The 27,363-nt window shown below is 48.1% G+C and overlaps 1 protein-coding gene across 3 annotated transcripts in view; it reads right to left on the bottom strand.

Moving 5' to 3' along the window:
• Positions 1–27,363, bottom strand: part of LOC123999434 (myosin heavy chain, non-muscle-like) — an 80,656-nt gene that overhangs the window by 11,413 nt on the left and 41,880 nt on the right. For 2 of the 3 annotated variants that reach the window (XM_046305225.1, XM_046305226.1), the window contains exons 2-11: positions 25,483–25,589; positions 24,776–25,013; positions 10,660–11,430; positions 7,338–7,625; positions 5,865–5,966; positions 5,200–5,349; positions 4,993–5,100; positions 4,345–4,467; positions 3,567–3,650; positions 2,500–2,604 (exon numbers count right to left, since the gene is read on the bottom strand). In XM_046305225.1, the coding sequence (XP_046161181.1) occupies positions 2,500–2,604; positions 3,567–3,650; positions 4,345–4,467; positions 4,993–5,100; positions 5,200–5,349; positions 5,865–5,966; positions 7,338–7,625; positions 10,660–11,430; positions 24,776–24,817 (1,773 nt within the window). In that variant the 5' untranslated portion in view covers positions 24,818–25,013; positions 25,483–25,589. The remainder of the gene's footprint in view (positions 1–2,499; positions 2,605–3,566; positions 3,651–4,344; positions 4,468–4,992; positions 5,101–5,199; positions 5,350–5,864; positions 5,967–7,337; positions 7,626–10,659; positions 11,431–24,775; positions 25,014–25,482; positions 25,590–27,363) is intronic. The other variant, XM_046305227.1, reaches the window with a different exon arrangement.

Here is a 27,363-nt window from a genome sequence, read left to right as displayed (position 1 = left end):
TAGAATAGGCCCAGCTGACTGACAGGTCTGTGGTAGAATAGGCCCAGCTGACTGACTGACTGGTCTGTGGTAGAATAGGCCCAGCTGACTGACTGACTGGTCTGTGGTAGAATAGGCCCAGCTGACTGACAGGTCTGTGGTAGAATAGGCCCAGCTGACTGACTGACTGGTCTGTGGTAGAATAGGCCCAGCTGACTGACTGACTGGTCTGTGGTAGAATAGGCCCAGCTGACTGACAGGTCTGTGGTAGAATAGGCCCAGCTGACTGACAGGTCTGTGGTAGAATAGGCCCAGCTGACTGACTGACTGGTCTGTGGTAGAATAGGCCCAGCTGACTGACTGACTGGTCTGTGGTCTGTGGTAGAATAGGCCCAGCTGACTGACAGGTCTGTGGTAGAATAGGCCCAGCTGACTGACTGACTGGTCTGTGGTAGAATAGGCCCAGCTGACTGACTGACTGGTCTGTGGTAGAATAGGCCCAGCTGACTGACTGACTGGTCTGTGGTAGAATAGGCCCAGCTGACTGACAGGTCTGTGGTAGAATAGGCCCAGCTGACTGACAGGTCTGTGGTAGAATAGGCCCAGCTGACTGACAGGTCTGTGGTAGAATAGGCCCAGCTGACTGAACTGACAGGTCTGTGGTAGAATAGGCCCAGCTGACTGACAGGTCTGTGGTAGAATAGGCCCAGCTGACTGACTGACTGGTCTGTGGTAGAATAGGCCCAGCTGACTGACTGACTGGTCTGTGGTAGAATAGGCCCAGCTGACTGACAGGTCTGTGGTAGAATAGGCCCAGCTGACTGACAGGTCTGTGGTAGAATAGGCCCAGCTGACTGACAGGTCTGTGGTAGAATAGGCCCAGGTCTGACTGACTGACTGGTCTGTGGTAGAATAGGCCCAGCTGACTCTGAGAATAGGCCCAGCTGACTGACTGGTCTGTGGTAGAATAGGCCCAGCTGACTGACTGACTGGTCTGTGGTAGAATAGGCCCAGCTGACTGACTGACTGGTCTGTGGTAGAATAGGCCCAGCTGACTGACTGACTGGTCTGTGGTAGAATAGGCCCAGCTGACTGACTGACTGGTCTGTGGTAGAATAGGCCCAGCTGACTGACAGGTCTGTGGTAGAATAGGCCCAGCTGACTGACAGGTCTGTGGTAGAATAGGCCCAGCTGACTGACAGGTCTGTGGTAGAATAGGCCCAGCTGAACTGACAGGTCTGTGGTAGAATAGGCCCAGCTGACTGACAGGTCTGTGGTAGAATAGGCCCAGGAGACTGACTGACTGGTCTGTGGTAGAATAGGCCCAGCTAACTGGGGTCTGTGGTAGAATAGGCCCAGCTGACTGACAGGTCTGTGGTAGAATAGGCCCAGCTAACTGGGGTCTGTGGTAGAATAGGCCCAGCTGACTGACTGGTCTGTGGTAGAATAGGCCCAGCTGACTGACTGACTGGTCTGTGGTAGAATAGGCCCAGCTGACTGACTGACTGGTCTGTGGTAGAATAGGCCCAGCTGACTGACAGGTCTGTGGTAGAATAGGCCCAGCTGACTGACAGGTCTGTGGTAGAATAGGCCCAGCTGACTGACTGACTGGTCTGTGGTAGAATAGGCCCAGCTGACTGACTGACTGGTCTGTGGTAGAATAGGCCCAGCTGACTGACAGGTCTGTGGTAGAATAGGCCCAGCTGACTGACTGACTGGTCTGTGGTAGAATAGGCCCAGCTGACTGACTGACTGGTCTGTGGTAGAATAGGCCCAGCTGACTGACTGACTGGTCTGTGGTAGAATAGGCCCAGCTGACTGACTGACTGGTCTGTGGTAGAATAGGCCCAGCTGACTGACAGGTCTGTGGTAGAATAGGCCCAGCTGACTGACAGGTCTGTGGTAGAATAGGCCCAGCTGACTGACAGGTCTGTGGTAGAATAGGCCCAGCTAACTGACAGGTCTGTGGTAGAATAGGCCCAGCTAACTGACAGGTCTGTGGTAGAATAGGCCCAGGAGACTGACTGGTCTGTGGTAGAATAGGCCCAGCTAACTGGGGTCTGTGGTAGAATAGGCCCAGCTGACTGACAGGTCTGTGGTAGAATAGGCCCAGCTGACTGACAGGTCTGTGGTAGAATAGGCCCAGCTAACTGGGGTCTGTGGTAGAATAGGCCCAGCTGACTGACAGGTCTGTGGTAGAATAGGCCCAGCTGACTGACAGGTCTGTGGTAGAATAGGCCCAGCTAACTGGGGTCTGTGGTAGAATAGGCCCAGCTGACTGACAGGTCTGTGGTAGAATAGGCCCAGCTGACTGACAGGTCTGTGGTAGAATAGGCCCAGATGACTGACAGATCTGTGGTAGAATAGGCCCAGCTAACTGACAGGTCTGTGGTAGAATAGGCCCAGCTAACTGAGGTCTGTGGTAGAATAGGCCCAGCTGACTGACAGGTCTGTGGTAGAATAGGCCCAGCTAACTGGGGTCTGTGGTGGAATCTGATTACGGAGAAGCCTATACTGTACCTCAGCGTCCTGTATCTTATTCTTCAGAGACTGCTGCAGGAAGTTGAAGGCGTATTCCTGAGTGTTGGCCTCCACCATCATCTCTCTGGCCTCGGTCAGCTCCGTCTGGAGGAAACATAGATGAGATCAGCTCTCTAGAGACATCCTCTGTGTTTCAACACAATCACTAGTGTTTGACTTGAGCTGAAATAGGTGCCGGGTGCCGGTCCTGTGCCGGTCCTGAAATAGGTGCCGGGTGCCGGTCCTGTGCCGGTCCTGAAATAGGTGCCGGGTGCCGGTCCTGTTTATATTCAGGAGCAGGATCTCCATTTTTGTCATATTACTATAACAGGAGCTGAAGCAGTAGGAGATTTGAGGCGCTGGTACATTCACATTTTAGAGTGACTGACAGGGGAAATTGGGGTTAAGTGCCTTGCTCAAGGGCACATCGATAGATTGTTCACCTAGTCAGCTCAGGGATTCAAACCAGCAACCTTTCAGCTACTGGCCAAACGCTCTTAACCTGAACTATTTGAGAGCTTGTGTGTTGTAAGATAATCCTTCTATCCAGCTCCATTAAAGAGTCTCAGAAGACTATACACAGTGTAGTTTCTGTGTAGTCCAGTGATACACAGTGTAGTTTCTGTGTAGTCCAGTGTTACTGTGTAGTTTATGTGTAGTCCAGTGTTACTGTGTAGTTTCTGTGTAGTCCAGTGTTACTGTGTAGTTTCTGTGTAGTCCAGTGTTACTGTGTAGTTTCTGTGTAGTCCAGTGTTACTGTGTAGTTTCTGTGTAGTCCAGTGTTACTGTGTAGTTTCTGTGTAGTCCAGTGTTACTGTGTAGTTTCTGTGTAGTCCAGTGTTACTGTGTAGTTTCTGTGTAGTCCAGTGTTACAGTGTAGTTTCTGTGTAGTCCAGTGTTACTGTGTAGTTTCTGTGTAGTCCAGTGTTACAGTGTAGTTTCTGTGTAGTCCAGTCCAGGTGGTACACAGTGTAGTTTCTGTGTAGTCCAGTGATACACTGTGTAGTGTCTGTGTAGTCCAGTCCAGGTGGTACACAGTGTAGTTTCTGTGTAGTCCAGAAGCCTACCTCCATAACTCTGAAGCGTTCCGTCATGGCCGTGTTGTCTCTCTCCAGCTCTACCATCCTCATCCTCATCCTGTTCATCTCCATCTTGGATTGATAAGGAGACAGGACATTACGTTAGCTTCAGGAACCTCTTTACTAGCCTGGGCACCAGTCTGTTTGTGCCATCGTGTCACTCCATGTTTTGCATGACAAGGGGTGGTATCACGGCACAAACAGACTGGTACCCAGGCAACATCTTCACTGAGATCAAACCAGATATGTTACACAGAGCATTCTGGGTATTGTAGTCCATCATGCTACTCGTTGCCATGACAAGGAGTGGTATCACGGCACAAACAGACTGGTACCCAGGCAACATCTTCACTGAGATCAAACCAGATATGTTACACAGAGCATTCTGGGTATTGTAGTCCATCATGCTACTCGTTGCCATGACAAGGAGTGGTATCACGGCACAAACAGACTGGTACCCAGGCAACATCTTCACTGAGATCAAACCAGATATGTTACACAGAGCATTCTGGGTATTGTAGTCCATCATGCTACTCGGCACAAACAGACAAACAGACTGGTACCCAGGCAACATCTTCACTGAGATCAAACCAGATATGTTACACAGAGCATTCTGGGTATTGTAGTCCATCATGCTACTCGTTGCCATGACAAGGAGTGGTATCACGGCACAAACAGACTGGTACCCAGGCAACATCTTCACTGAGATCAAACCAGATATGTTACACAGAGCATTCTGGGTATTGTAGTCCATCATGCTACACACCTGCAGGGTACTGTTGGTTCTGAGAAGGTCCTCGTTGTTCACCAACAGGCTTCTCATCTCCAACCTGATCTGGTTCCTCTCCTTGTCCATCTCTACGCTCTCTGCCTCCAGGAACTGGTTCCTCTGTGGACAAGAAGGGGACACGGAGGATATGAAGGAGGAAGGGAGAGAGGGGCGGAGAGGGGAGAGAGAGCGGGAGAGGGAGGAAGGCGGGGGGAGGGAAGGAAGGAAGGAGGAGGGGGAAAGAAGGAGGGAGGGGGGAGCGAGGGGGAGCGAAGGACGGGGAGCGAGGGGGGAGGGAGGACAGGAGGGAGGGAGGGAGGGGAGAGAGAGAGAGGGAGAGGGAGGAAGGCAGGGGGGAGGGAAGGAAAGAAGGAGGGGAGGGAGGGGAGCGAGGGGGAGCGAAGGACAGGAGGGAGGGAGGGAGGGAGGGAGGGAGGGAGGGAGGGAGGGGAGGGAGGGAGGGAGGGAGGGAGGGAGGGAGGGGAGGGAGGGAGGGGGGAGCGGGGGGAGAGGGGGAGGGAGGGAGGGAGGGAGGGGAGGGAGGGAGGGAGGGAGGGAGGGAGGGAGGGAGGGAGGGAGGGGAGAGAGGGCGGGGGGGAGGGAAGGAAGGAAGGAGGGGAGGGAGGGAGTGTTTTCATACTGCACCTTCTGACAGGCATCCAACTGCCTGGTCAACTCCTCGATGTAGTCTCTCTTGTTGGGCATAGCGACAGACGACACAGTGGAACGCATGTGGAGTTGGCTTGACATCCCCTGGAAGAACCAGGAGTCAGTCTACAATACTGATATACCTGACACTATAGCCAACAGCTGGGAAGAGGTCAGTCTACAATAATGATAGTTTTTTTTAACCTGCTGGTCCCGCCTCCTGATGGTGTCGTAGGTTGAGAAGGGTGCACGTGGGGCGGTCACAGTCCGGGTGAAGGAGGGCACAGGGCTGGTACTCCTGCTGTTGTAGCTGTTGAACAGGTTCAGCTCTGATGTGGCTGGAGACAACCCCTCCTGCATGTAATCGAGTGGGAGGAGAGGAGAGGAGAGGAGAGGAGAGGAGAGGAGAGGAGAGGAGAGGAGAGGAGAGGAGAGGAGAGGAGAGGAGACGAGACGAGACGAGAGGGGGAGAGGAGACGAGACGAGAGGGGGAGAGGAGAGGAGAGAGGGGGAGAGGAGAGGAGACGAGACGAGAGGGGGAGACGAGACGAGAGGGGAGAGGAGAGGAGACGAGACGAGAGGGGGAGAGGAGAGGAAACGAGACGAGAGGGGGAGAGGAGAGGAAACGAGACGAGAGGGGGAGAGGAGAGGAAACGAGACGAGAGGGGGAGAGGAGAGGAAACGAGACAAGACGAGAGGGGGAGAGGAGAGGAGACGAGAGGGGGAGAGGAGAGGAGAGGAGAAGAGGAGGCAGATAGAGAAAGGAAGACAAACAGGTAAATGGGCTGTACATAATATCATGATTCTATGCACTCTAAGACAAACAAGATATTAGTAAAATAGTTTCTGTACCACATAAAGTGTTTTACCTTATACTCTGACATCCGGTACATGCCAGGGTTGTAGTCCGTGGAAGCCGCTGTAGCGTAGGGACTGTTGAACACCCTGGGAGGACTCTCAAAACCTCCCAGCTAGACAACACACAGAAACAGTACATTGATAAAAGAAATCATTAAAAAAAAACATTCTTAAAATGTTGTCTTTGACAATGCTATGCCGAGGATTCACCACTAGTGAAATGGTCATATTGTCCACGGTTAATTCAATACGGATTTTAATTTGGATATTATTGTAAACGCCTGTTGAACACCAGTAGATGGCGCTGCATCATAAAGGCCAGGTCTAAGGTGGCTCAAGCCATGCTCCTACAGTACAGACAGGTGGAACAGACAGACAGGCGGAGCAGACAGACAGGTGGAGCAGACAGACAGGTGGAGCAGACTGACAGGTGGAGCAGACAGACAGGTAGAGCAGACAGACAGGTAGAAGAGACAGACACAGACAGACAGGCGGAGCAGACAGACAGGTGGAGCAGACAGACAGGTGGAGCAGACAGACAGCTGGATCAGACAGACAGGCGGAGCAGACAGACAGGCAGAGCAGACAGACAGGTGGAGCAGGCAGACAGGTGGAGCAGACAGACAGGTGGAGCAGACAGACAGGCGGAGCAGACAGACAGGTGGAGCAGACAGACAGGTGGAGCAGACAGACAGGTGGAGCAGACAGACAGGTGGAAGAGACAGACACAGACAGACAGGCGGAGCAGACAGACAGGTGGAAGAGACAGACAGGTGGAACAGACAGACAGGTGGAGCAGACAGACAGGTAGAGCAGACAGACAGGTGGAAGAGACAGACAGACGGAGCAGACAGACAGGTGGAGCAGACAGACAGGTGGAGCAGACAGACAGGTGGAGCAGACAGACAGGTGGAAGAGACAGACACAGACAGACAGGTGGAGCAGACAGACAGGTGGAGCAGACAGACAGGTGGAAGAGACAGACACAGACAGACAGGTGGAGCAGACAGACAGGTGGAACAGACATACAGGTGGAGCAGACAGACAGGTGGAGCAGACAGACAGGTGCTGATCACACTCCATATCTGATTCCCCTGGCCCCTGGAAGCCCTACTACTGTCCCTCTCATTCCCCATCAACATCTCCTGGCCCCTGGAAGCCCTACTACTGTCCCTCTCATTCCCCATCAACATCTACTGGCCCCTGGAAGCCCTACTACTGTCCCTCTCATTCCCCATCAACATCTACTGGCCCCTGGAAGCCCTACTACTGTTCCTCTCATTCCCCATCAACATCTACTGGCCCCTGGAAGCCCTACTACTATCCCTCTCATTCCCCATCAACATCACCTGGCCCCTAGCAGTGCTGGCCCCACCACCACCCCTGAATGAAATCCCTGGCTCCTGGAGGCCCACACCTCAACCCTGTCTTATTCCTCTGGCCTCAGTACCACCCCCAAGTGTGCCCAGGCCTCTGTTCCTCACCCTGTCCGACATGGTGTCCCAGTCCCGAGAGGCCAGAGACTCCAGGGACCCGTGATAGTTTGGCCCGAATCTGGAACTAGCGCTGTCCCAACGGGAACTGTTCCTGGGTTCCACCCCGTTCCCGTTCTCTCCCCCAAATGTTCCATTCGTATCCCTGGACCCGTTCCCCGGCACGTCTCCACTCAGGTACAGCTGGTATTTGGGGTTCTGGCGGACTTTGATGGGATTGGATGGCTCGTCTTCAGACGGGGGACTTTCAGGCCTCTTGTTGGGATTAAAGTCTGATTCCTGGAGGAAGAGGAGAACATATTAAATATATGGATGGAGGGATGGAGAGAGGGAGAGGGAAGGGGAGAGAAAGACAGGGGGAGAGAGACAGGGGAGAGGGAAGGGGGGAGAGAGACAGGAGGAAGAGGAGAAGATATTAAATATATGGATGGAGGGATGGAGAGAGGAGAGGGAAGGGGGAGAAAGACAGGGGAAGAGGGAAGGGGAGAGGGAAGGGGGAGAGAGAGACAGGGGCGAGAGAAATAGGGGGAGAAAGACAGGGGGAGAGAGAGACAGGGGGAGAGGGAAGGAGGGCGAGAGACAAGAGGGAGAGAGACAGGGGGATAGAGACAGGGGGAGAGGGAAGGGGGAGAGAGACAGGGGTGAGAGAAATAGGGGGATAGAGACAGGGGGAGAAAGAGAGACAGGGGGAGGGAAGGAGGGCGAGAGACAAGAGGGAGAGAGACAGGGGGATAGAGACAGGGGGATAGAGACAGGGGGATAGAGACAGGGGGAGAGAAATAGGGGGAGAGAGACGGGGGGGAGAGAGACAGGGGGATAGAGACAGGGGGATAGAGACAGGGGAGAGGGGAGGGGGAGAGAGACAGGGGCGAGAGAAATAGGGGAGAGAGAGAGGGGGAGAGGGAGGGGGAGGGAAGGGGGAGAGAGACAGGAGGAAGAGGAGAAGATATTAAATATATGGATGGAGGGATGGAGAGAGGAGAGGGAAGGGGGAGAAAGACAGGGGAAGAGGGAAGGGGGAGAGGGAAGGGGGAGAGAGACAGGGGCGAGAGAGACAGGGGGAGAGGGAAGGAGGGCGAGAGACAAGAGGGAGAGAGACAGGGGGATAGAGACAGGGGGATAGAGACAGGGGGAGAGAAATAGGGGGATAGAGACAGGGGGAGAGAAATAGGGGGAGAGAAATAGGGGGATAGAGACAGGGGGAGAGGGAAGGGGGAGAGGGAAGGGGGAGAGGGAATGGGGGAGAGAGACAGGGGCGAGAGAAATAGGGGGAGAGAGACAGGGGGAGAGGGAAGGGGGAGAGAGACAGGGGGAGAGGGAAGGGGGAGAGAGACAGGAAGAAGAGGAGAAGATATTAAATATATGGATGGAGGGATGGAGAGAGGGAGAGGGAAGGGGGAGAAAGACAGGGGAGAGGGAAGGGGGAGGAAGGGGGAGAGAGACAGGGGCGAGAGAAATAGGGGGAGAAAGACAGGGGGAGAGAGAGACAGGGGGAGAGGGAAGGAGGGCGAGAGACAAGAGGGAGAGAGACAGGGGGATAGAGACAGGGGGATAGAAATAGACAGGGGGATAGAGACAGGGGAGAGGGGGAGAGGGAAGGGGGAGAGAGACAGGGGCTAGAGAAATAGGGGGAGAGAGACAGGGGGAGAGAGAGACAGGGGGAGAGGGAAGGAGGGCGAGAGACAAGAGGGAGAGAGACAGGGGGTAGAGACAGGGGGATAGAGACAGGGGGAGAGAAATAGGGGGAGAGAGACGGGGGAGAGAGACAGGGGGATAGAGACAGGGGGAGAGGGAAGGGGGAATAGAGACAGGGGGAGAGGGAAGGGGGAATAGAGACAGGGGGAGAGGGAAGGGGGAGAGAGACAGGGAGGAGAGGGAAGGGGGGAGAGAGACAGGGGGGAGAGGGACAGGGGGGAGAGAGACATGGGGGTGGAGAGAGAGAGAGATAAATCAATAGTATAGCTGTTGACAGACAGGCGCACAGTACAGTACAGCGCATGGAGCATTCGAATGGTATTTGAAGGTGCCGTATGTTCAGGAGATAGATCTGAGATTGTATCACGTGCAAATCGAACCAGTGAAGAATTCCACTGAACAGACATGCAACGGTGAGATGTGAACATGAGTGACATCGCCGTACAGCACAGTGGTAACAACATCCACACACACAGCAATGCTACAGCTCATTATGACTAAGAGCCTCAACAAGCCATTAAGTTGAGGTGGATTTGTTAGATGCAAGAGTTAGGGGTGCAGATGGACTGCTATTGGTCACGCATGCACAGACAGATGGACTGCTATTGGTCACGCAGGCACAGACGGATGGACTGCTATTGGTCACGCATGCACAGACAGATGGACTGCTATTGGTCACGCATGCACAGACAGATGGACTGCTATTGGTCACGCATGCACAGACAGATGGACTGCTATTGGTCACGCATGCACAGACAGATGGACTGCTATTGGTCACGCATGCACAGACAGATGGACTGCTATTGGTCACGCAAGCACAGACAGATGGACTGCTATTGGTCACGCAAGCACAGACAGATGGACTGCTATTGGTCACGCAAGCACAGACAGATGGACTGCTGATTGGTCACGATGCACAGACAGATGGACTGCTAGGTCACGCATGCACAGACAGATGGACTGCTATTGGTCACGCACACAGACAGATGGACTGACAGCACAGACAGATGGACTGCTATTGGTCACGATGCACAGACAGATGGACTGCTATTGGTCAGACAGACAGATGGACTGCTATTGGTCACGCATGCACAGACAGATGGACTGCTATTGACAGACAGACAGATGGACTGCTATTGGTCACGAAAGCACAGACAGATGGACTGCTATTGGTCACGCAAGCACAGACAGATGAAAAGGCGGATGCACAATTGTGTTGATTGCTGTTGATGTGGACAGACAGACAGACAGACAGACAGACAGACAGACAGACAGACAGACAGACAGACAGACAGACAGACAGACAGACAGACAGACAGACAGACAGACAGACAGACAGACAGACAGACAGACAGACAGACAGACAGACAGACAGACAGACAGACAGACAGACAGACAGACAGACAGACAGACAGACAGACAGACAGACAGACAGACAGACAGACAGACAGACAGACAGACAGACAGACAGACAGACAGACAGACAGACAGACAGACAGACAGACCTTCATACGGAGTATGACCACTGGTGGACGTGGTCTCGGATGCCAACCAATCAGTGGTCGGTGTGGTCAGTTCTTGGCCCTTTACAAAGGAGCCTATCTAGAGGTCTACTTACCGAAGCCAATCCAGAGCCTGCCATGGAATCTTTGTGAGAGCCACCCTGGTTCTGGCCCTCGCCCTTCTGGGAATGACTGTCTGAAGGACTCCTGGGCTGTGGTGAGCCTGTCTTCGTCCCCTTAAGGCCGGGCTGAGACTCCATGGGTGGAGGGGTTAGTTCGATAGAAGGTGCCGGGTTCTGGTTCTCTATGGTGCTGCTGCTGTGAATGGCTGGGTTGGACTGGGAGGTGGACTTGGCCGTGGACATCCTGACTGGGCTCTGTGTCTGTACCGTGGTACTACTGGGAGTGGCTGTGTTTGGGTTGGACTGGGAGTTCTGATAGGCCAGTACCTTCACAGTTCTGGCTGTGGACATCCTGATTGGCCGGTTAGAGTCTTCGGGCAGGGATCCGCCCATTGACAGAACCGGTGAGTCGTTTTCATTGACTGACGAGGAGCCCGAGAACTTGTGAATCAGGTCCTTAACACTTCCGGAGCGGGTTAGATTAGATCCTCTGGACAGCACCGTCCTCTTATTGGTCCCGGAGACCTTCTCTTCCTCCTCCAACGAGCTGTTCTGCGTCTTCCTGAGACCCCGTAGAGACAGAACCTCCGTGGGGGACAACGTCCCTCTGGTGCGGACGTTACGGTTGACTGAGTCTCGGCCTTGCTCCGCAGTCGCGCTATGGTTGCTAGGGTTGATAGGGTTGCTAGGGTTGATAGGGTTGCTAGGGTTGACAGGGTTGCTATGGCTGGATACACTCCTTGTCTCTTTAACGGCAGTGGCTTCCTAAGAGAGAAATCTACGGTTTTCAACACAGTGGGGCTACTGGGTGAGGTTTCCCCTTACGTACAGATCTAGGATCAGCTTCCCCTTCATCCGATCCTAAACTTAACCATTAGTAGGGGAAATGCAAAACTGACCCAAGATCAGCATTTAGGGGCATCTTCACCCTACTCCCATGCGTGGGAAAGAGGGTTTGAGCTTGGCATGTAACGATGATCCTTTACTCTGGATAAAACTCTTGTTGTTTTCATTAGCTGTTACATACTTCTGCCTTTAAAGGTCAGTAGCAGAAAAGCGCAGAACCATGCCTCCTTATATTAGGAAATATCCCTCTTCACAATTCACTCATGTCTGCACAGGAGAAATAATGACTGATATCATGGAAGAACAATAGACGCAGAAAAGGCCCTGCTGTGGTGAAGGCAAGAGTCAACCATTAGAGTCCATCATTAGAGTCATCCATTAGAGTCAACCATTAGAGTCAACCATTAGAGTCCTCCATTAGAGTCAACCATTAGAGTCCTCCATTAGAGTCATCCACTAGAGTCATCCACTAGAGGCATCCACTAGAGTCATCCATTAGAGTCATCCACTAGAGTCATCCACTAGAGTCATCCATTAGAGTCATCCACTAGAGTCATCCATTAGAGTCAACCATTAGAGTCAACCATTAGAGGCATCCATTAGAGTCATCCACTAGAGTCATCCATTAGAGTCAACCATTAGAGTCAACCATTAGAGTCAACCATTAGAGTCAACCATTAGAGTCCTCCATTAGAGGCATCCACTAGAGTCATCCATTAGAGTCATCCACTAGAGTCATCCATTAGAGTCAACCATTAGAGTCAACCATTAGAGTCATCCACTAGAGTCATCCACTAGAGTCATCCACTAGAGTCATCCACTAGAGTCATCCACTAGAGTCATCCACTAGTGTCAACCATTAGTCATCCACTAGAGTCATCCATTAGTGTCATCCATTAGAGTCACCCATTAGAGTCATCCACTAGAGTCATCCACTAGAGTCATCCACTAGAGTCAACCATTAGTCATCCACTAGTCATCCATTCGAGTCAACCATTAGTCATCCATTAGAGACAAACATTAGAGTCCTCCATTAGTGTCATCCATTAGAGTCAACCATTAGTCATCCACTAGAGTCATCTACTAGAGTCATCCATTAAAGTCAACCATTAGTCATCCATTAGAGTTATCTATTAGAGTCAACCATTAGAGTCAACCATTAGAGTCAACCATTAGAGTCAACCATTAGAGTCAACCATTAGAGTCAACCATTAGAGTCATCCATTAGAGTCATCCATTAGAGTCATCCATTAGAGTCATCCATTAGAGTCAACCATTAGTCATTCACTAGAGTCATCTACTAGAGTCGTCCATTAAAGTCAACCATTAGTCATCCATTAGAGTCATCCACTAGAGTCCTCCATTAGAGTCAACCATTAGTCATCCACTAGAGTCATCCATTAGAGTCATCCATTAGAGTAATCTATTAGAGTCAACCATTACAGTCATCTATTAGAGTCAACCATTAGAGTCATCCATTAGAGTCATCCACTAGAGTCATCCATTAGAGTAATCTATTAGAGTCATCCATTAGAGTCATCCATTAGAGTCAACCATTAGTCATCCACTAAGTGTTCCACTAGAGTCATCCACTAGAGTCATCCACTAGAGTCATCCATTAGAGTCAACCATTAGTCATCCATTAGAGTCAATCATTAGAGTCATCCATTAGTGTCATCCATTAGAGTCAACCATTAGTCATCCACTAGAGTCATCTACTAGAGTCATCCATTAAAGTCAACCATTAGTCATCCATTAGAGTCATCCGCTAGAGTCATCCATTAGAGTCAACCATTAGTCATCCACTAGAGTCATCCATTCGAGTCAACCATTAGTCATCCATTAGAGTCAACCATTAGAGTCCTCCATTAGAGTTATCTATTAGAGTCATCCATTAGAGTCAACCATTAGAGTCATGCATTAGAGTCATATACTAGAGTCATCTATTAGAGTCAAACATTAGAGTCATCCATTAGAGTCAACCATTAGAGTCAACCATTAGAGTCAACCATTAGAGTCAACCATTAGAGTCCTCCATTAGAGTCAACCATTAGAGTCATCCATTAGAGTCATCCATTAGAGTCATGCATTAGAGTCAACCATTAGTCATCCATTAGAGTCATCCACTAGAGTCAACCATTAGTCATCCACTAGAGTCATCCATTAGAGTCATCCATTAGAGTCAACCATTAGTCATTCACTAGAGTCATCTACTAGAGTCGTCCATTAAAGTCAACCATTAGTCATCCATTAGAGTCATCCACTAGAGTCATCCATTAGAGTCAACCATTAGTCATCCACTAGAGTCATCCATTAGAGTCAACCATTAGAGTCAACCATTAGTCATCCATTAGAGTCATCCATTAGAGTCAACCATTAGAGTCAACCATTAGAGTCAACCATTAGAGTTATCTATTAAAGTCGACCATTAGTCATCCATTAGAGTCATCCATTAGAGTCAACCATTAGTCATCCATTAGAGTCAACCATTAGTCATCCATTAGAGTCAACCATTAGAGTCCTCCATTAGAGGCATCCACTAGAGTCATCCATTAGAGTCATCCATTAGAGGCATCCACTAGAGTCATCTATTAGAGTCAACCATTAGTCATCCACTAGAGTCATCCATTAGAGTCAACCATTAGTCATCCATTAGAGTCATCCATTAGAGTCAACCATTAGTCATCCATTAGAGTCATCCATTAGAGTCAACCATTAGTCATCCATTAGAGTCATCCATTAGAGTCAACCATTAGTCATCCATTAGAGTCATCCATTAGAGTCAACCATTAGTCATCCATTAGAGTCATCCATTAGCTAGTATCTGATCCAGAATGGTGTGTCTGAGTTAATCCTCAAAACACTCTTAGGTGACAGAGACGTAACATGTTTTCTTCTGTGCCAGTTGAATGTCTCACACTACATCACAGCTCCCAGTGAGAGGATAACAGTCTTACTCTGTAACCCACAGAGGACACAAGATGGTGTGATAGTGTGTCCCTTCAAGGCTGTGTCTCTCTCCATCACCCTTCATTCTGAACCAGAGACCTCTGACCTCTAGTATACTGTCTCTCCTTCACCCTTCATTCTGAACCAGAGACCTCTGACCTCTAGTATAATGTCTCTCTCCATCATTCTGAACCAGAGACCTCTGACCTCTAATATAATGTCTCTCTCCATCATTCTGAACCAGAGACCTCTGACCTCTAGTATAATGTCTCTCTCCATCATTCTGAACCAGAGACCTCTGACCTCTAGTATACTGTCTCTCCTTCACCCTTCATTCTGAACCAGAGACCTCTGACCTCTAGTATACTGTCTCTCCATCACCCTTCATTCTGAACCAGAGACCTCTGACCTCTAGTATACTGTCGCTCTCCATCACCCTTCATTCTGAACCAGAGACCTCTGACCTCTAGTATACTGTCTCTCCTTCACCCTTCATTCTGAACCAGAGACCTCTGACCTCTAGTATACTGAGCTGAGAATGATCATGTTAGTTTGTCTAATTTAATTACATTATCACATTATGTTTTCCATGCTTAGGGGGATTAGAGTCGAAAAGCTACAAATTCACATTATATAAGCTCTATCTGTGTGTGTGTGTGTGTGTGCGCTTGTGTGTGTGTGAATTAAAGAGATAGCTGTGGTGTCGATGTGTCAAGGTGAACCCAGGCATATGAAATTAAATGGGCCCCAGCGCAGAGCAGAGGACACACACACACACACACACACACACACACACACACACACACACACACACACACACACACACACACACACACACACACACACACACACACACACACACACACACACACACTTCTCAAAATGGTCTGTCCATTCCAACACCAATAGCAGTGACCAAAAACAAATCATTTTCCATTTAGCCAAAAGAGCTTCTTCAATTAATAATCAAAGAGCTGCAATTACATTACACTAATGCTAGCGCTAATGCTACTTATATAAATGAAGTGGCCAGTGTCCAGCAGCTGCTATGGTTAGGGAAATTAGGCCTAAATTCTAATCCCGGTCCTGGGTCTCACTTTGCATCCTCCCCCAGGGAGAGGTAGTGGCGGCCGGGGACCACAGGGCCTCTCTGGGGGTCAGGATCATTTCTAATCACCTTTTTTATTATTTACTATATTTACAGGCCATGCAGGGATAAAGCATTTAAGCCCCCATTTTTAATGATATTATTTTAGCTGAACCCATGAGCTGAGTTAATGATGTGTTAATATGTAACACACTGTAACACATGGTAGACAGGATTGTGGTCAATTTCATTTCATTTCAGGCAATTCAAGAAATAAACTGAAATGAGGAAAATTGTAAATTGGATTTTCAGTTGACTTCCTGAAGTGACTGGATGGACATGGAATAGATTCTAACCTTGCTGGTGAGTAAATAGATTTGTTTCAAAGTTAGGCCCTTTTATTCCCACTATGAGATAGGAAGAAGAGTCATGGGAGCTGGGTGACTTTTCAAATTCACATTACATTCTTGCCTTGCCTTTTGTTGTGGCTGGCAACGTGATATCTCAGTAGCCAGTAGGGATCGTTTTCCCCGAAAATATACCAAGATTCAATACCGGGAATATTCATATTTATCCAGGGAATCCTGGGAAATACTGCAAAAAAAATCAGAAGTGCCCATTTAAAGCATTTCAAATCAAGTTATCGTCACTATGCCAGGGTTTTCCCCAAATAGGTTTGGCTGTGCCACGAAGCATAGCCGCAGGAAGTAAGGGTGCTGGGGGTGAAATACATACAGTACCAGTCAAAAGGGTTTTTCTTTATTTAAAAAAATATATTTTCTACATTGTAGAATAATAGTGACGACATTAAAACTATGAAATAATACATATGGAATCATGTAGTAACCAAAAAAAGTGTTAAACAAATCAAAATATATTTTATATTTGAGATTCTTCAAAGTAGCCACCCTTTGCCTTGATGACAGCTTTGCACAATCTTGGCATTTTCTCAACCAGCTTCACCTGGAATGCTTTTCCGACAGTCTTGAAGGAGATCCCACATTTGCTGAGCACTTGTTGACTGCTTTTCCTTCATTTATTTAAAACCATTTCCACTCTTCATCTCCCTGTTATTAATGAGCTGATCTGCGATATGTATAATTAGCAACTAGATGTTGCCAAATGTAGTTGATTTTCTGTCATTTGTTGGAGGTTGTCTATCAAGTGAATTGTGCATAGGCCTATCAAATGTGTGACCGTCTGAAGAGTCACAATGTCAGCTCAAAGAGGCACGCGTTCTTTTCTAGGCTGTACTGTAGGGGTTTCCTGTAGGGTTGACTAACTGCATTCGGGTCATGTGTCAATTATGCGTTTGCTTTGAATTCATGGTGACTTAGTGTGAATTAAATACACTAGACTAGTGACTTAGTGTGAAGTAAATACACTAGACTAGTGACTTAGTGTGAAGTAAATACACTAGACTAGTGACTTAGTGTGAAGTAAATACACTAGACTAGTGACTTAGTGTGAAGTAAATACACTAAACTAGCAACTTAGTGTGAAGTAAATAAACGAACTAGCAACTTAGTGTGAAGTAAATAAACGAACTAGCAACTTAGTGTGAAGTAAATAAACAAACTAGCGACTTAGTGTGAAGTAAATATACTAGACTAGTGACTTAGTGTGAAGTAAATACACGGCTAGTGACTTAGTGTGAAGTAAATATACTAGACTAGTGACTTAGTGTGAAGTAAATACACTAGACTAGTGACTTAGTGTGAAGTAAATACACTAGACTAGTGACTTAGTGTGAAGTAAATACACTAGACTGAAGGTGAAATGAAAACAAGAGCCTTTTCTGCTACTGACCTTTAAAGGCAGAAGTATGTAACAGCTAATGAAAACAACAAGAGTTTTATCCAGAGTAAAGGATCATCGTTACATGCCAAGCTCAAACCCTCTTTCCCACGCATGGGAGTAGGGTGAAGATGCCCCTAAATGCTGATCTTGGGTCAGTTTTGCATTTCCCCTACTAATGGTTAAGTTTAGGATCGGGTGAAGGGGAAGCTGATCCTAGATCTGTACGTAAGGGGAAACCTCAGGCCACATGTGAAGTCCTGGGACAGAGATCCCGAGATCCCAGTTTACCCCATGTTGATACCCACTTTTAATAGGCACTTTTCTTCTCAAATATACATTTCACAACCTAGAATAATGCAAACAGCCTGTATTAACCTTGCATTCAAATTCACAGCATTCAAATGCACAGCATTCAAATTCACAGTCATTACATTACATTTTATGTTCTAAACAAAAGGACAGAGTTGTTATAATTTATATATTTAACTGAGCAAGTCAATTAAGAGCAAATGCTTATTTACAACGACCGCCTAGGAACAGTGGGTTAATGTCATCTGGGGGATAAGGCTACACTAGGCTACCTGCCGCCTCTACACTCTAACCACTAGGCTACCTGCCGCCTCTACACTCTAACCACTAGGCTACCTGCCGCCTCTACACTCTAACCACTAGGCTACCTGCCGCCTCTACACTCTAACCACTAGGCTACCTGCCGCCTCTACACTCTAACCACTAGGCTACCTGCCGCCTCTACACTCTAACCACTAGGCTACCTGCCGCCTCTACACTCTAACCACTAGGCTACCTGCCGCCTCTACACTCTAACCACTAGGCTACCTGCCGCCTCTACACTCTAACCACTAGGCTACCTGCCGCCTCTACACTCTAACCACTAGGCTACCTGCCGCCTCTACACTCTAACCACTAGGCTACCTGCCGCCTCTACACTCTAACCACTAGGCTACCTGCCGCCTCTACACTCTAACCACTAGGCTACCTGCCGCCTCTACACTCTAACCACTAGTCTACCTGCCGCCTCTACACTCTATCCACTAGGCTACCTGCCGCCTCTACACTCTATCCACTAGGCTACCTGCCGCCTCTACACTCTAACCACTAGGCTACCTGCCGCCTCTACACTCTAACCACTAGGCTACCTGCCGCCTCTACACTCTAACCACTAGGCTACCTGCCGCCTCTACACTCTAACCACTAGGCTACCTGCCGCCTCTACACTCTAACCACTAGGCTACCTGCCGCCTCTACACTCTAACCACTAGGCTACCTGCCGCCTCTACACTCTAACCACTAGGCTACCTGCCGCCTCTACACTCTAACCACTAGGCTACCTGCCGCCTCTACACTCTAACCACTAGGCTACCTGGCTACCTGCCGCCTCTACACTCTAACCACTAGGCTACCTGCCGCCTCTACACTCTAACCACTAGACTACCTGCCGCCTCTACACTCTATCCACTAGTCTACCTGCCGCCTCTACACTCTAACCACTAGGCTACCTGCCGCCTCTACACTCTAACCACTAGGCTACCTGCCGCCTCTACACTCTAACCACTAGGCTACCTGCCGCCTCTACACTCTAACCACTAGGCTACCTGCCGCCTCTACACTCTAACCACTAGGCTACCTGCCGCCTCTACACTCTAACCACTAGGCTACCTGCCGCCTCTACACTCTAACCACTAGGCTACCTGCCACCTCTACACTCTAACCACTAGGCTACCTGCCGCCTCTACACTCTAACCACTAGGCTACCTGCCGCCTCTACACTCTAACCACTAGGCTACCTGCCGCCTCTACACTCTAACCACTAGGCTACCTGCCGCCTCTACACTCTAACCACTAGGCTACCTGCCGCCTCTACACTCTAACCACTAGGCTACCTGCCGCCTCTACACTCTAACCACTAGGCTACCTGCCGCCTCTACACTCTAACCACTAGGCTACCTGCCGCCTCTACACTCTAACCACTAGGCTACCTGCCGCCTCTACACTCTAACCACTAGGCTACCTGCCGCCTCTACACTCTAACCACTAGGCTACCTGCCGCCTCTACACTCTAACCACTAGGCTACCTGCCGCCTCTACACTCTAACCACTAGGCTACCTGCCGCCTCTACACTCTAACCACTAGGCTACCTGCCGCCTCTACACTCTAACCACTAGGCTACCTGCCGCCTCTACACTCTAACCACTAGGCTACCTGCCGCCTCTACACTCTAACCACTAGGCTACCTGCCGCCTCTACACTCTAACCACTAGGCTACCTGCCGCCTCTACACTCTAACCACTAGGCTACCTGCCGCCTCTACACTCTAACCACTAGGCTACCTGCCGCCTCTACACTCTAACCACTAGGCTACCTGCCGCCTCTACACTCTAACCACTAGGCTACCTGCCGCCTCTACACTCTAACCACTAGGCTACCTGCCGCCTCTACACTCTAACCACTAGGCTACCTGCCGCCTCTACACTCTAACCACTAGGCTACCTGCCGCCTCTACACTCTAACCACTAGGCTACCTGCCGCCTCTACACTCTAACCACTAGGCTACCTGCCGCCTCTACACTCTAACCACTAGGCTACCTGCCGCCTCTACACTCTAACCACTAGGCTACCTGCCGCCTCTACACTCTAACCACTAGGCTACCTGCCGCCTCTACACTCTAACCACTAGGCAACCTGCCGCCTCTACACTCTAACCACTAGGCTACCTGCCGCCTCTACACTCTAACCACTAGGCTACCTGCCGCCTCTACACTCTAACCACTAGGCTACCTGCCGCCTCTACACTCTAACCACTAGGCTACCTGCCGCCTCTACACTCTAACCACTAGGCTACCTGCCGCCTCTACACTCTAACCACTAGGCTACCTGCCGCCTCTACACTCTAACCACTAGGCTACCTGCCGCCTCTACACTCTAACCACTAGGCTACCTGCCGCCTCTACACTCTAACCACTAGGCTACCTGCCGCCTCTACACTCTAACCACTAGGCTACCTGCCACCTCTACACTCTAACCACTAGGCTACCTGCCGCCTCTACACTCTAACCACTAGGCTACCTGCCGCCTCTACACTCTAACCACTAGACTACCTGCCACCTCTACACTCTAACCACTAGGCTACCTGCCGCCTCTACACTCTAACCACTAGGCTACCTGCCGCCTCTACACTCTAACCACTAGGCTACCTGCCGCCTCTACACTCTAACCACTAGGCTACCTGCCGCCTCTACACTCTAACCACTAGGCTACCTGCCGCCTCTACACTCTAACCACTAGGCTACCTGCCGCCTCTACACTCTAACCACTAGGCTACCTGCCGCCTCTACACTCTAACCACTAGGCTACCTGCCGCCTCTACACTCTAACCACTAGGCTACCTGTCGCCTCTACACTCTAACCACTAGGCTACCTGCCGCCTCTACACTCTAACCACTAGACTACCTGCCGCCTCTACACTCTAACCACTAGGCTACCTGCCGCCTCTACACTCTAACCACTAGACTACCTGCCACCTCTACACTCTAACCACTAGGCTACCTGCCGCCTCTACACTCTAACCACTAGGCTACCTGCCGCCTCTACACTCTAACCACTAGACTACCTGCCACCTCTACACTCTAACCGCTAGGCTACCTGTCGCCTCTACACTCTAACCACTAGGCTACCTGCCGCCTCTACACTCTAACCACTACGCTACCTGGCACCTCGTAAACAGTCTGTTTCAAACAGCATGTCTTCAATGTTAGCCTATAAATAATTTACCATTAACCCCCTCATATGAATATTAAAGAACAGTAGACTTACCTTACAACACTACAACAAACCAGACTTAATTTTTATAGAGTAGACAGACCTCTAGACATCTAACCACTAGACTGACCTGTCCCCATAGAGACTACACTCTAACCACTAGGCTACCTGCCTAGAAACAGACCCTATGTTCTGACTGAGGGCTGTCCCCATAGAGACAGACCTGCCGTTCTGACTGAGGGCTGTCCCCATAGAGACATACCTGCCGTTCTGACTGAGGGCTGTCCCCACTAGAAACAGACCCTGTTCTGTCCTGAGGGCTGTCCCCTAACCAGACTACCTGACCATGTCCCCTAGAGACAGACCACTAGGCTACCTGTCCCCATAGAGACATACCCTTATGTTCTGTCTGACCCCCATAGAGACTACCTGTTCTGTCTGAGGGCTGTCCCCTAACCATACCCTTATGTTCTGTCTGAGGGCTGTCCCCATAGAGACATACCCTTATGTTCTGTCTGAGGGCTGTCCCCATAGAGACATACCCTTATGTTCTGTCTGAGGGCTGTCCCCATAGAGACAGACCCTTATGTTCTGACTGAGGGCTGTCCCCATAGGGCTGTCCCCAGAGAGGAGACCCTCCCCCTTCGCCCCCAGCCTGGCCTCAGCACAGCTTAGCCATATGGTTCAGAGTTAGGAAACACGGCCTGACCCAGATCTCATACAATCAAACTGTAAACCCGGTCATGTCTTCAATGTTAGCCTATAAATAAATATTACCATTAACCCCCTCTCTATGATCCAGTTTCATCCCTGGTCAAGAACAGTAGACTTAAACATAACAACATCAACAAACCAGACTTTAATTTTTATTGTTTAACAGACCCTTTGTCAGAGACAGACCATCAGAAAAACGACTATGTTCTGACTGAGGGCTGTCCCCATAGAGACAGACCCTTATGTTCTGACTGAGGGCTGTCCCCATGAGACATGTGTGTGTGTGTGTTCTGACGTGAGGGTGTCCCCATGTCAAACAAGCTAAAAGTTGTCAAATGTTTCATTCATGTCAATATAAAATGAATGAACCAATTAGTGATAAATAGTTTGACAGGCACATATGTTCTGTAAAGGGTGACACGGTAAGGAGCATTCAGCCCCTGGCAATCTGCTTGGCAATATGGTGCGTTGTCCTTCTCCATGTAAATAACATTGTTTCTCAGCCACCAGTGACTAGTCTGTTCTGTTACGATGTTCTGTTCTGTTCTATTACGATGTTCTGTTCTGTTCTATTACGATGTTCTGTTCTGTTCTGCTCTGTTCTGCTCTGTTCTGCTCTGCTCTGTGCTGCTCTGTTCTGTCCCCTCTGTTCTGCCTGGCCTCAGCACAGCTTAGCCATATGGTTCAGAGTTAGGAAACACGGCCTGACCCAGATCTCATACAATCCTGTACTACTGTGAACCCGGTCTGTGCTGTGAACGTATGTGTGCTAATACCGTCACTAATATAATATTCTCACTAATACCGACTCCTCTCTATGATCCAGTTTCATCCCTGGTCAGGGATTATTGGCCTCTAAACATAACAACATCTAGCAAAAGCCTGCTTTAATTGATATTGTTTAAAGCTGGTTTGTCATGGAGGCCGATGCCTTTCAATATCATCAGAAAAACGACTCTCGATGCCACAGTTAAACGTGTGCTGTGATGTTCTGCTATGATGTTCTACTCTGTTCTGCGCTGTTCTGCTCTGCTATGATGTTCTGCTATGATGTTCTACTCTGTGCTGCTCTGTTCTGCTCTGTTCTGCTCTGCTATGATGTTCTGCTATGATGTTCTGCTATGATGTTCTGCTCTGTTCTGCTCTGCTCTGTTCTGTTCTGCTCTGTGTCTGTTCTGTGCTGTGTGTTCTGTTCTGTGTGCATGTCAAACAAGCTAAAAGTTGTCAAATGTTTCATTCATGTCAATATAAAATGAATGAACCAATTAGTGATAAATAGTTTGACAGGCACATATGTTCTGTTCTGTTCTGCTCTGCTGACACGGTAAGGTGCATTCAGCCCCTGGCAATCTGCTTGGCAATATGGTGTGTTGTCCTTCTCCATGTAAATAACATTGTTTCTCAGCTACCAGTGACTAGTCTGTTCTGTTACGATGTTCTGTTCTGTTCTATTACGATGTTCTGCTCTGCTCTGTTCTGTTCTGCTCTGCTCTGCTCTGCTCTGTTCTGTTCTGCTCTGCTCTGTTCTGTTCTGCTCTGTTCTGTTCTGCTCTGTTCTGCTCTGCTCTGCTCTGTTCTGTTCTGCTCTGCTCTGTTCTGTTCTGCTCTGTTCCGTTCTGCTCTGCTCTGCTCTGTTCTGTTCTGCTCTGCTCTGCTCTGTTCTGTTCTGCTCTGCTCTGCTCTGTTCTGTTCTGTTCTGCTCTGCTCCGTTCTGCTCTGCTCTGCTCTGCTCTGCTCTGCTCTGCTCTGCTCTGCTCTGTGCTGCTCTGTGCTGCTCTGTTCTGCTCTGTTCTGCTCTGCTCTGCTCTGTGCTGCTCTGTGCTGCTCTGCTCTGCTCTGCTCTGCTCTGTTCTGCTCTGCTCTGCGCTGCTCTGTGCTGCTCTGTGCTGCTCTGCTCTGCTCTGTTCTGCTCTGCTCTGCTCTGCTCTGTGCTGCTCTGTGTTCTGCTCTGTTCTGCTCTGTGCTGCTCTGCTCTGTTCTGTTCTGCTCTGTGCTGCTCTGTGCTGCTCTGTGCTGCTCTGTTCTGCTATGATGTTCTGCTATGATGTTCTGCTCTGTTCCGTTCTGCTATGATGTTCTGCTCTGTTCCGTTCTGTTCCGTTCTGCTATGATGTTCTGCTATGATGTTCTGCTCTGTTCTGCTCTGTTTTGCTCTGCTCTGCTCTGCTGCTCTGTTCCGTTCTGCTCTGTTCTGCTCTGTTCTGTTCTGTTCTGCTCTGTTCTGTTCTGCTCTGTTCTGTTCTGTTCTGTTCTGTTCTGCTCTGTTCTGTTCTGCTCTGCTCTGCTCTGTTCCGTTCTGCTCTGTTCCGTTCTGTTCTGTTCTTCAGAACTATCTGACGGTGTAACATATTACAAATGAACCTCTCACTCGTTTGTTTTGTCCCAAGCATATGACATCTAGTTAATACAGGGTTTTGTTTTGACAGAAATATACACTATAATTCTGATCTTCAGAATAGACTGTTGTTTCTCTACGTAGTTCATATCCAACCGTTACGAACACGAGACACAGACTGATTCTGTGAATTATCATAAATTCATCAGGGGCAAGTCGTGAAAAGAGACAGATTCCAGATGTTTCCATACATCTGGCTGAGTATACACCTACGATAGGAAACTGTTCCAGGAACAGATGAGCAGACAGACGTTCCATACAGCTCGCTGTACATCTCTAGGATGAAACTGACAACAGTTCTGTTCAGATACACCATGTCTTTTCTCTAACGTTCCCTTTGTGTATATCTCAGCTTTATTATATCTTATATTGGATGAAGAAAATGGTCCACATTATGATTTAGAAAATAAATGTATACGAACACGCAAATTGACAAACGACTAACGCATTTCATAAAAGCTTATTTTGGACAAAGATCCTGTTAGATGGATGTAGAAAAGCAAGATGGAGAGAAAGAGGGCGGTAGTAAAGGGTTGATTACCATGTTATCGTCTTGGTGTTCGTGTTCACTCTCCCCCTGCATGTTGTGCTGGGTGACCCTGTAGGAGAAGTCCTGCAAGTCGGTACCTCAGAGCGTCTCTCTCTCTCTCTCTCTCTCTCTCTCTCAGTCTGTCCTGGAGGGAGTGTCAGGGCCTCTGCTCCAGTTACCTCAGTCTGTCTGCCTGTGTTGCTTTCCCTGATATATACACCTGCAGCTCCCGTTGGGCACGCAACAACCCCTAAACACACACACACACACGCACACACACACGCACACACACACAGGGTTAGTATGTTGGCATACACTGTACAGCAACCACTACACACACACAGGGCCCAATGTTACATAGGAACAGAATTGAAGGGCCAAAGCCCCCCCACCCCAGACCAAATCAATTTGACAGGAACACTCAATATGGCCGCCGGTCCATCTGTCACAGAATTGGCTTAAATGTGAATTTTGGTTCTAGAAATGCAATTAGCATATGAACATATTAGCTAGCATACCATTTTTAGAGTACATCAATTTGAATCGGCTGTGTAGCGCTAGGGCAAAAAAAAAACAGAACGTGTACCCCTTGGAGTCTCGAGGACCGAGTTTTGGGAAACGCTGCCGTAGACATAAAAAAAAACATATTTTAAAAAAATAGACTTCCCAAAAGGGTGACCTTTAGAGAAAATAGGCCAAACAAAGTTTAAAGTACTCACAGTACAAGCCTCTTCGTTTTGAGCCTCTCAGTTGTCTCAACCTCTGTTCTCTGACCTTCCGTCACACAGCTCAGTTCAGCAGCTCAGTTTGTTAAACCTTTTTCAGGCTGAAACACAGGAGAGAAAAAAAATAGATGTTTAAAAAAAAAAAATGTTTTAGTTTTAATAAAGGACTCAAACTGGTTGAGTCAATGTTGTTTACACCCTTTTCAATGACATTACATTGTACGGACGTGGAATAGACGTTGGAATGACGTCTGTGCTCAGCGGGCGGTGTGTCCCTGAGCCGCAATGTTGTCATAGATACAAACAAAACTGTAAAACAGCACTTGTCAGGTCAATGGCCAATCCTTCATAACGGAACACTTCTAGAACACTTCTAGAACACAGTACTAGCCAATAGGAATGAGTTCATGTCAAGACATATAACCCTCTCAATACAGTGATGCACGAGGGGTGTTGTTTCATAATCTCCCCCACCAGAGGGCAGTATTTCATCATCTCTAAACAGTTTGTGACTGGCACAGAAATGACAGAACCTGACATTGTGGCTTTGTTGGGTTGTAACATCTTATCCAAAGGAAACAGCAAAATTACTACACAGTCTCCCATGATGATCATATGATATATGCTTCTACACCTGCATTGCTTGCTGTTTGTGGTTTTAGGCTGGGTTTCTGTACAGCATTTTGAGATATCAGCTGATGTACGAAGGGCTATATAAATAAATTTGATTTGATTTGATATACAAACCTGCACAGAGATCCTATTAAATTCCCTTTACAAAGATGAATCATTTTCAGGTATGTTACTGGGATCCCAATGTCCATTCAATAGTTGTAATATGTAATCATATGTGTATCTGCAGCTATGGACGGCCTCAACTACAGGACGATCAGGAACGCATGGACATCCGAGAAAACATCCACAAAGCTGATACAGATACAGATTAAACTGATACATATTAAACTGATACAGATTAAACTGATACAGATTAAACTGATACAGATTAAACTGATACAGATTAAACTGATACAGATTAAACTGATACAGATTAAACTGATACAGATTAAACTGATACAGATTAAACTGATACAGATACTGATTAAACTGATACAGATTAAACTGATACAGATTAAATTGATACAGATTAAACTGATACAGATTAAATTGATACAGATTAAACTGATACAGATTAAACTGATACAGATTAAACTGATACAGATTAAACTGATACAGATTAAACTGATACAGATTAAACTGATACAGATTAAACTGATACAGATACTGATTAAACTGATACAGATTAAACTGATACAGATTAAACTGATACAGATACTGATTAAACTGATACAGATTAAACTGATACTGATTAAACTGATACAGATTAAACTGATACAGATTAAACTGATACAGATTAAACTGATACAGATTAAACTGATACAGATTAAACTGATACAGATACTGATTAAACTGATACAGATTAAACTGATACAGATTAAACTGATACAGATTAAACTGATACAGATTATACTGATTAAACTGATACAGATTAAACTGATACAGATTAAACTGATACAGATTAAACTGATACAGATTAAACTGATACAGATACTGATTAAACTGATACAGATTAAACTGATACAGATTAAACTGATACAGATTAAACTGATACAGATACTGATTAAACTGATACAGATTAAACTGATACAGATTAAACTGATACAGATTAAACTGATACAGATACTGATTAAACTGATACAGATTCTGATTAAACTGATACAGATTAAACTGATACAGATTAAACTGATACTGATTAAACTGATACAGATTAAACTGATACAGATTAAACTGATACAGATTAAACTGATACAGATTAAA

This window comes from Oncorhynchus gorbuscha, linkage group LG16 (genome assembly GCF_021184085.1).
Source record: "Oncorhynchus gorbuscha isolate QuinsamMale2020 ecotype Even-year linkage group LG16, OgorEven_v1.0, whole genome shotgun sequence".
NCBI lineage: Eukaryota > Metazoa > Chordata > Actinopteri > Salmoniformes > Salmonidae > Oncorhynchus > Oncorhynchus gorbuscha.
Note: the sequence above shows the minus strand (reverse complement) of the source record. Positions and strands in the feature narration are given on the sequence as shown.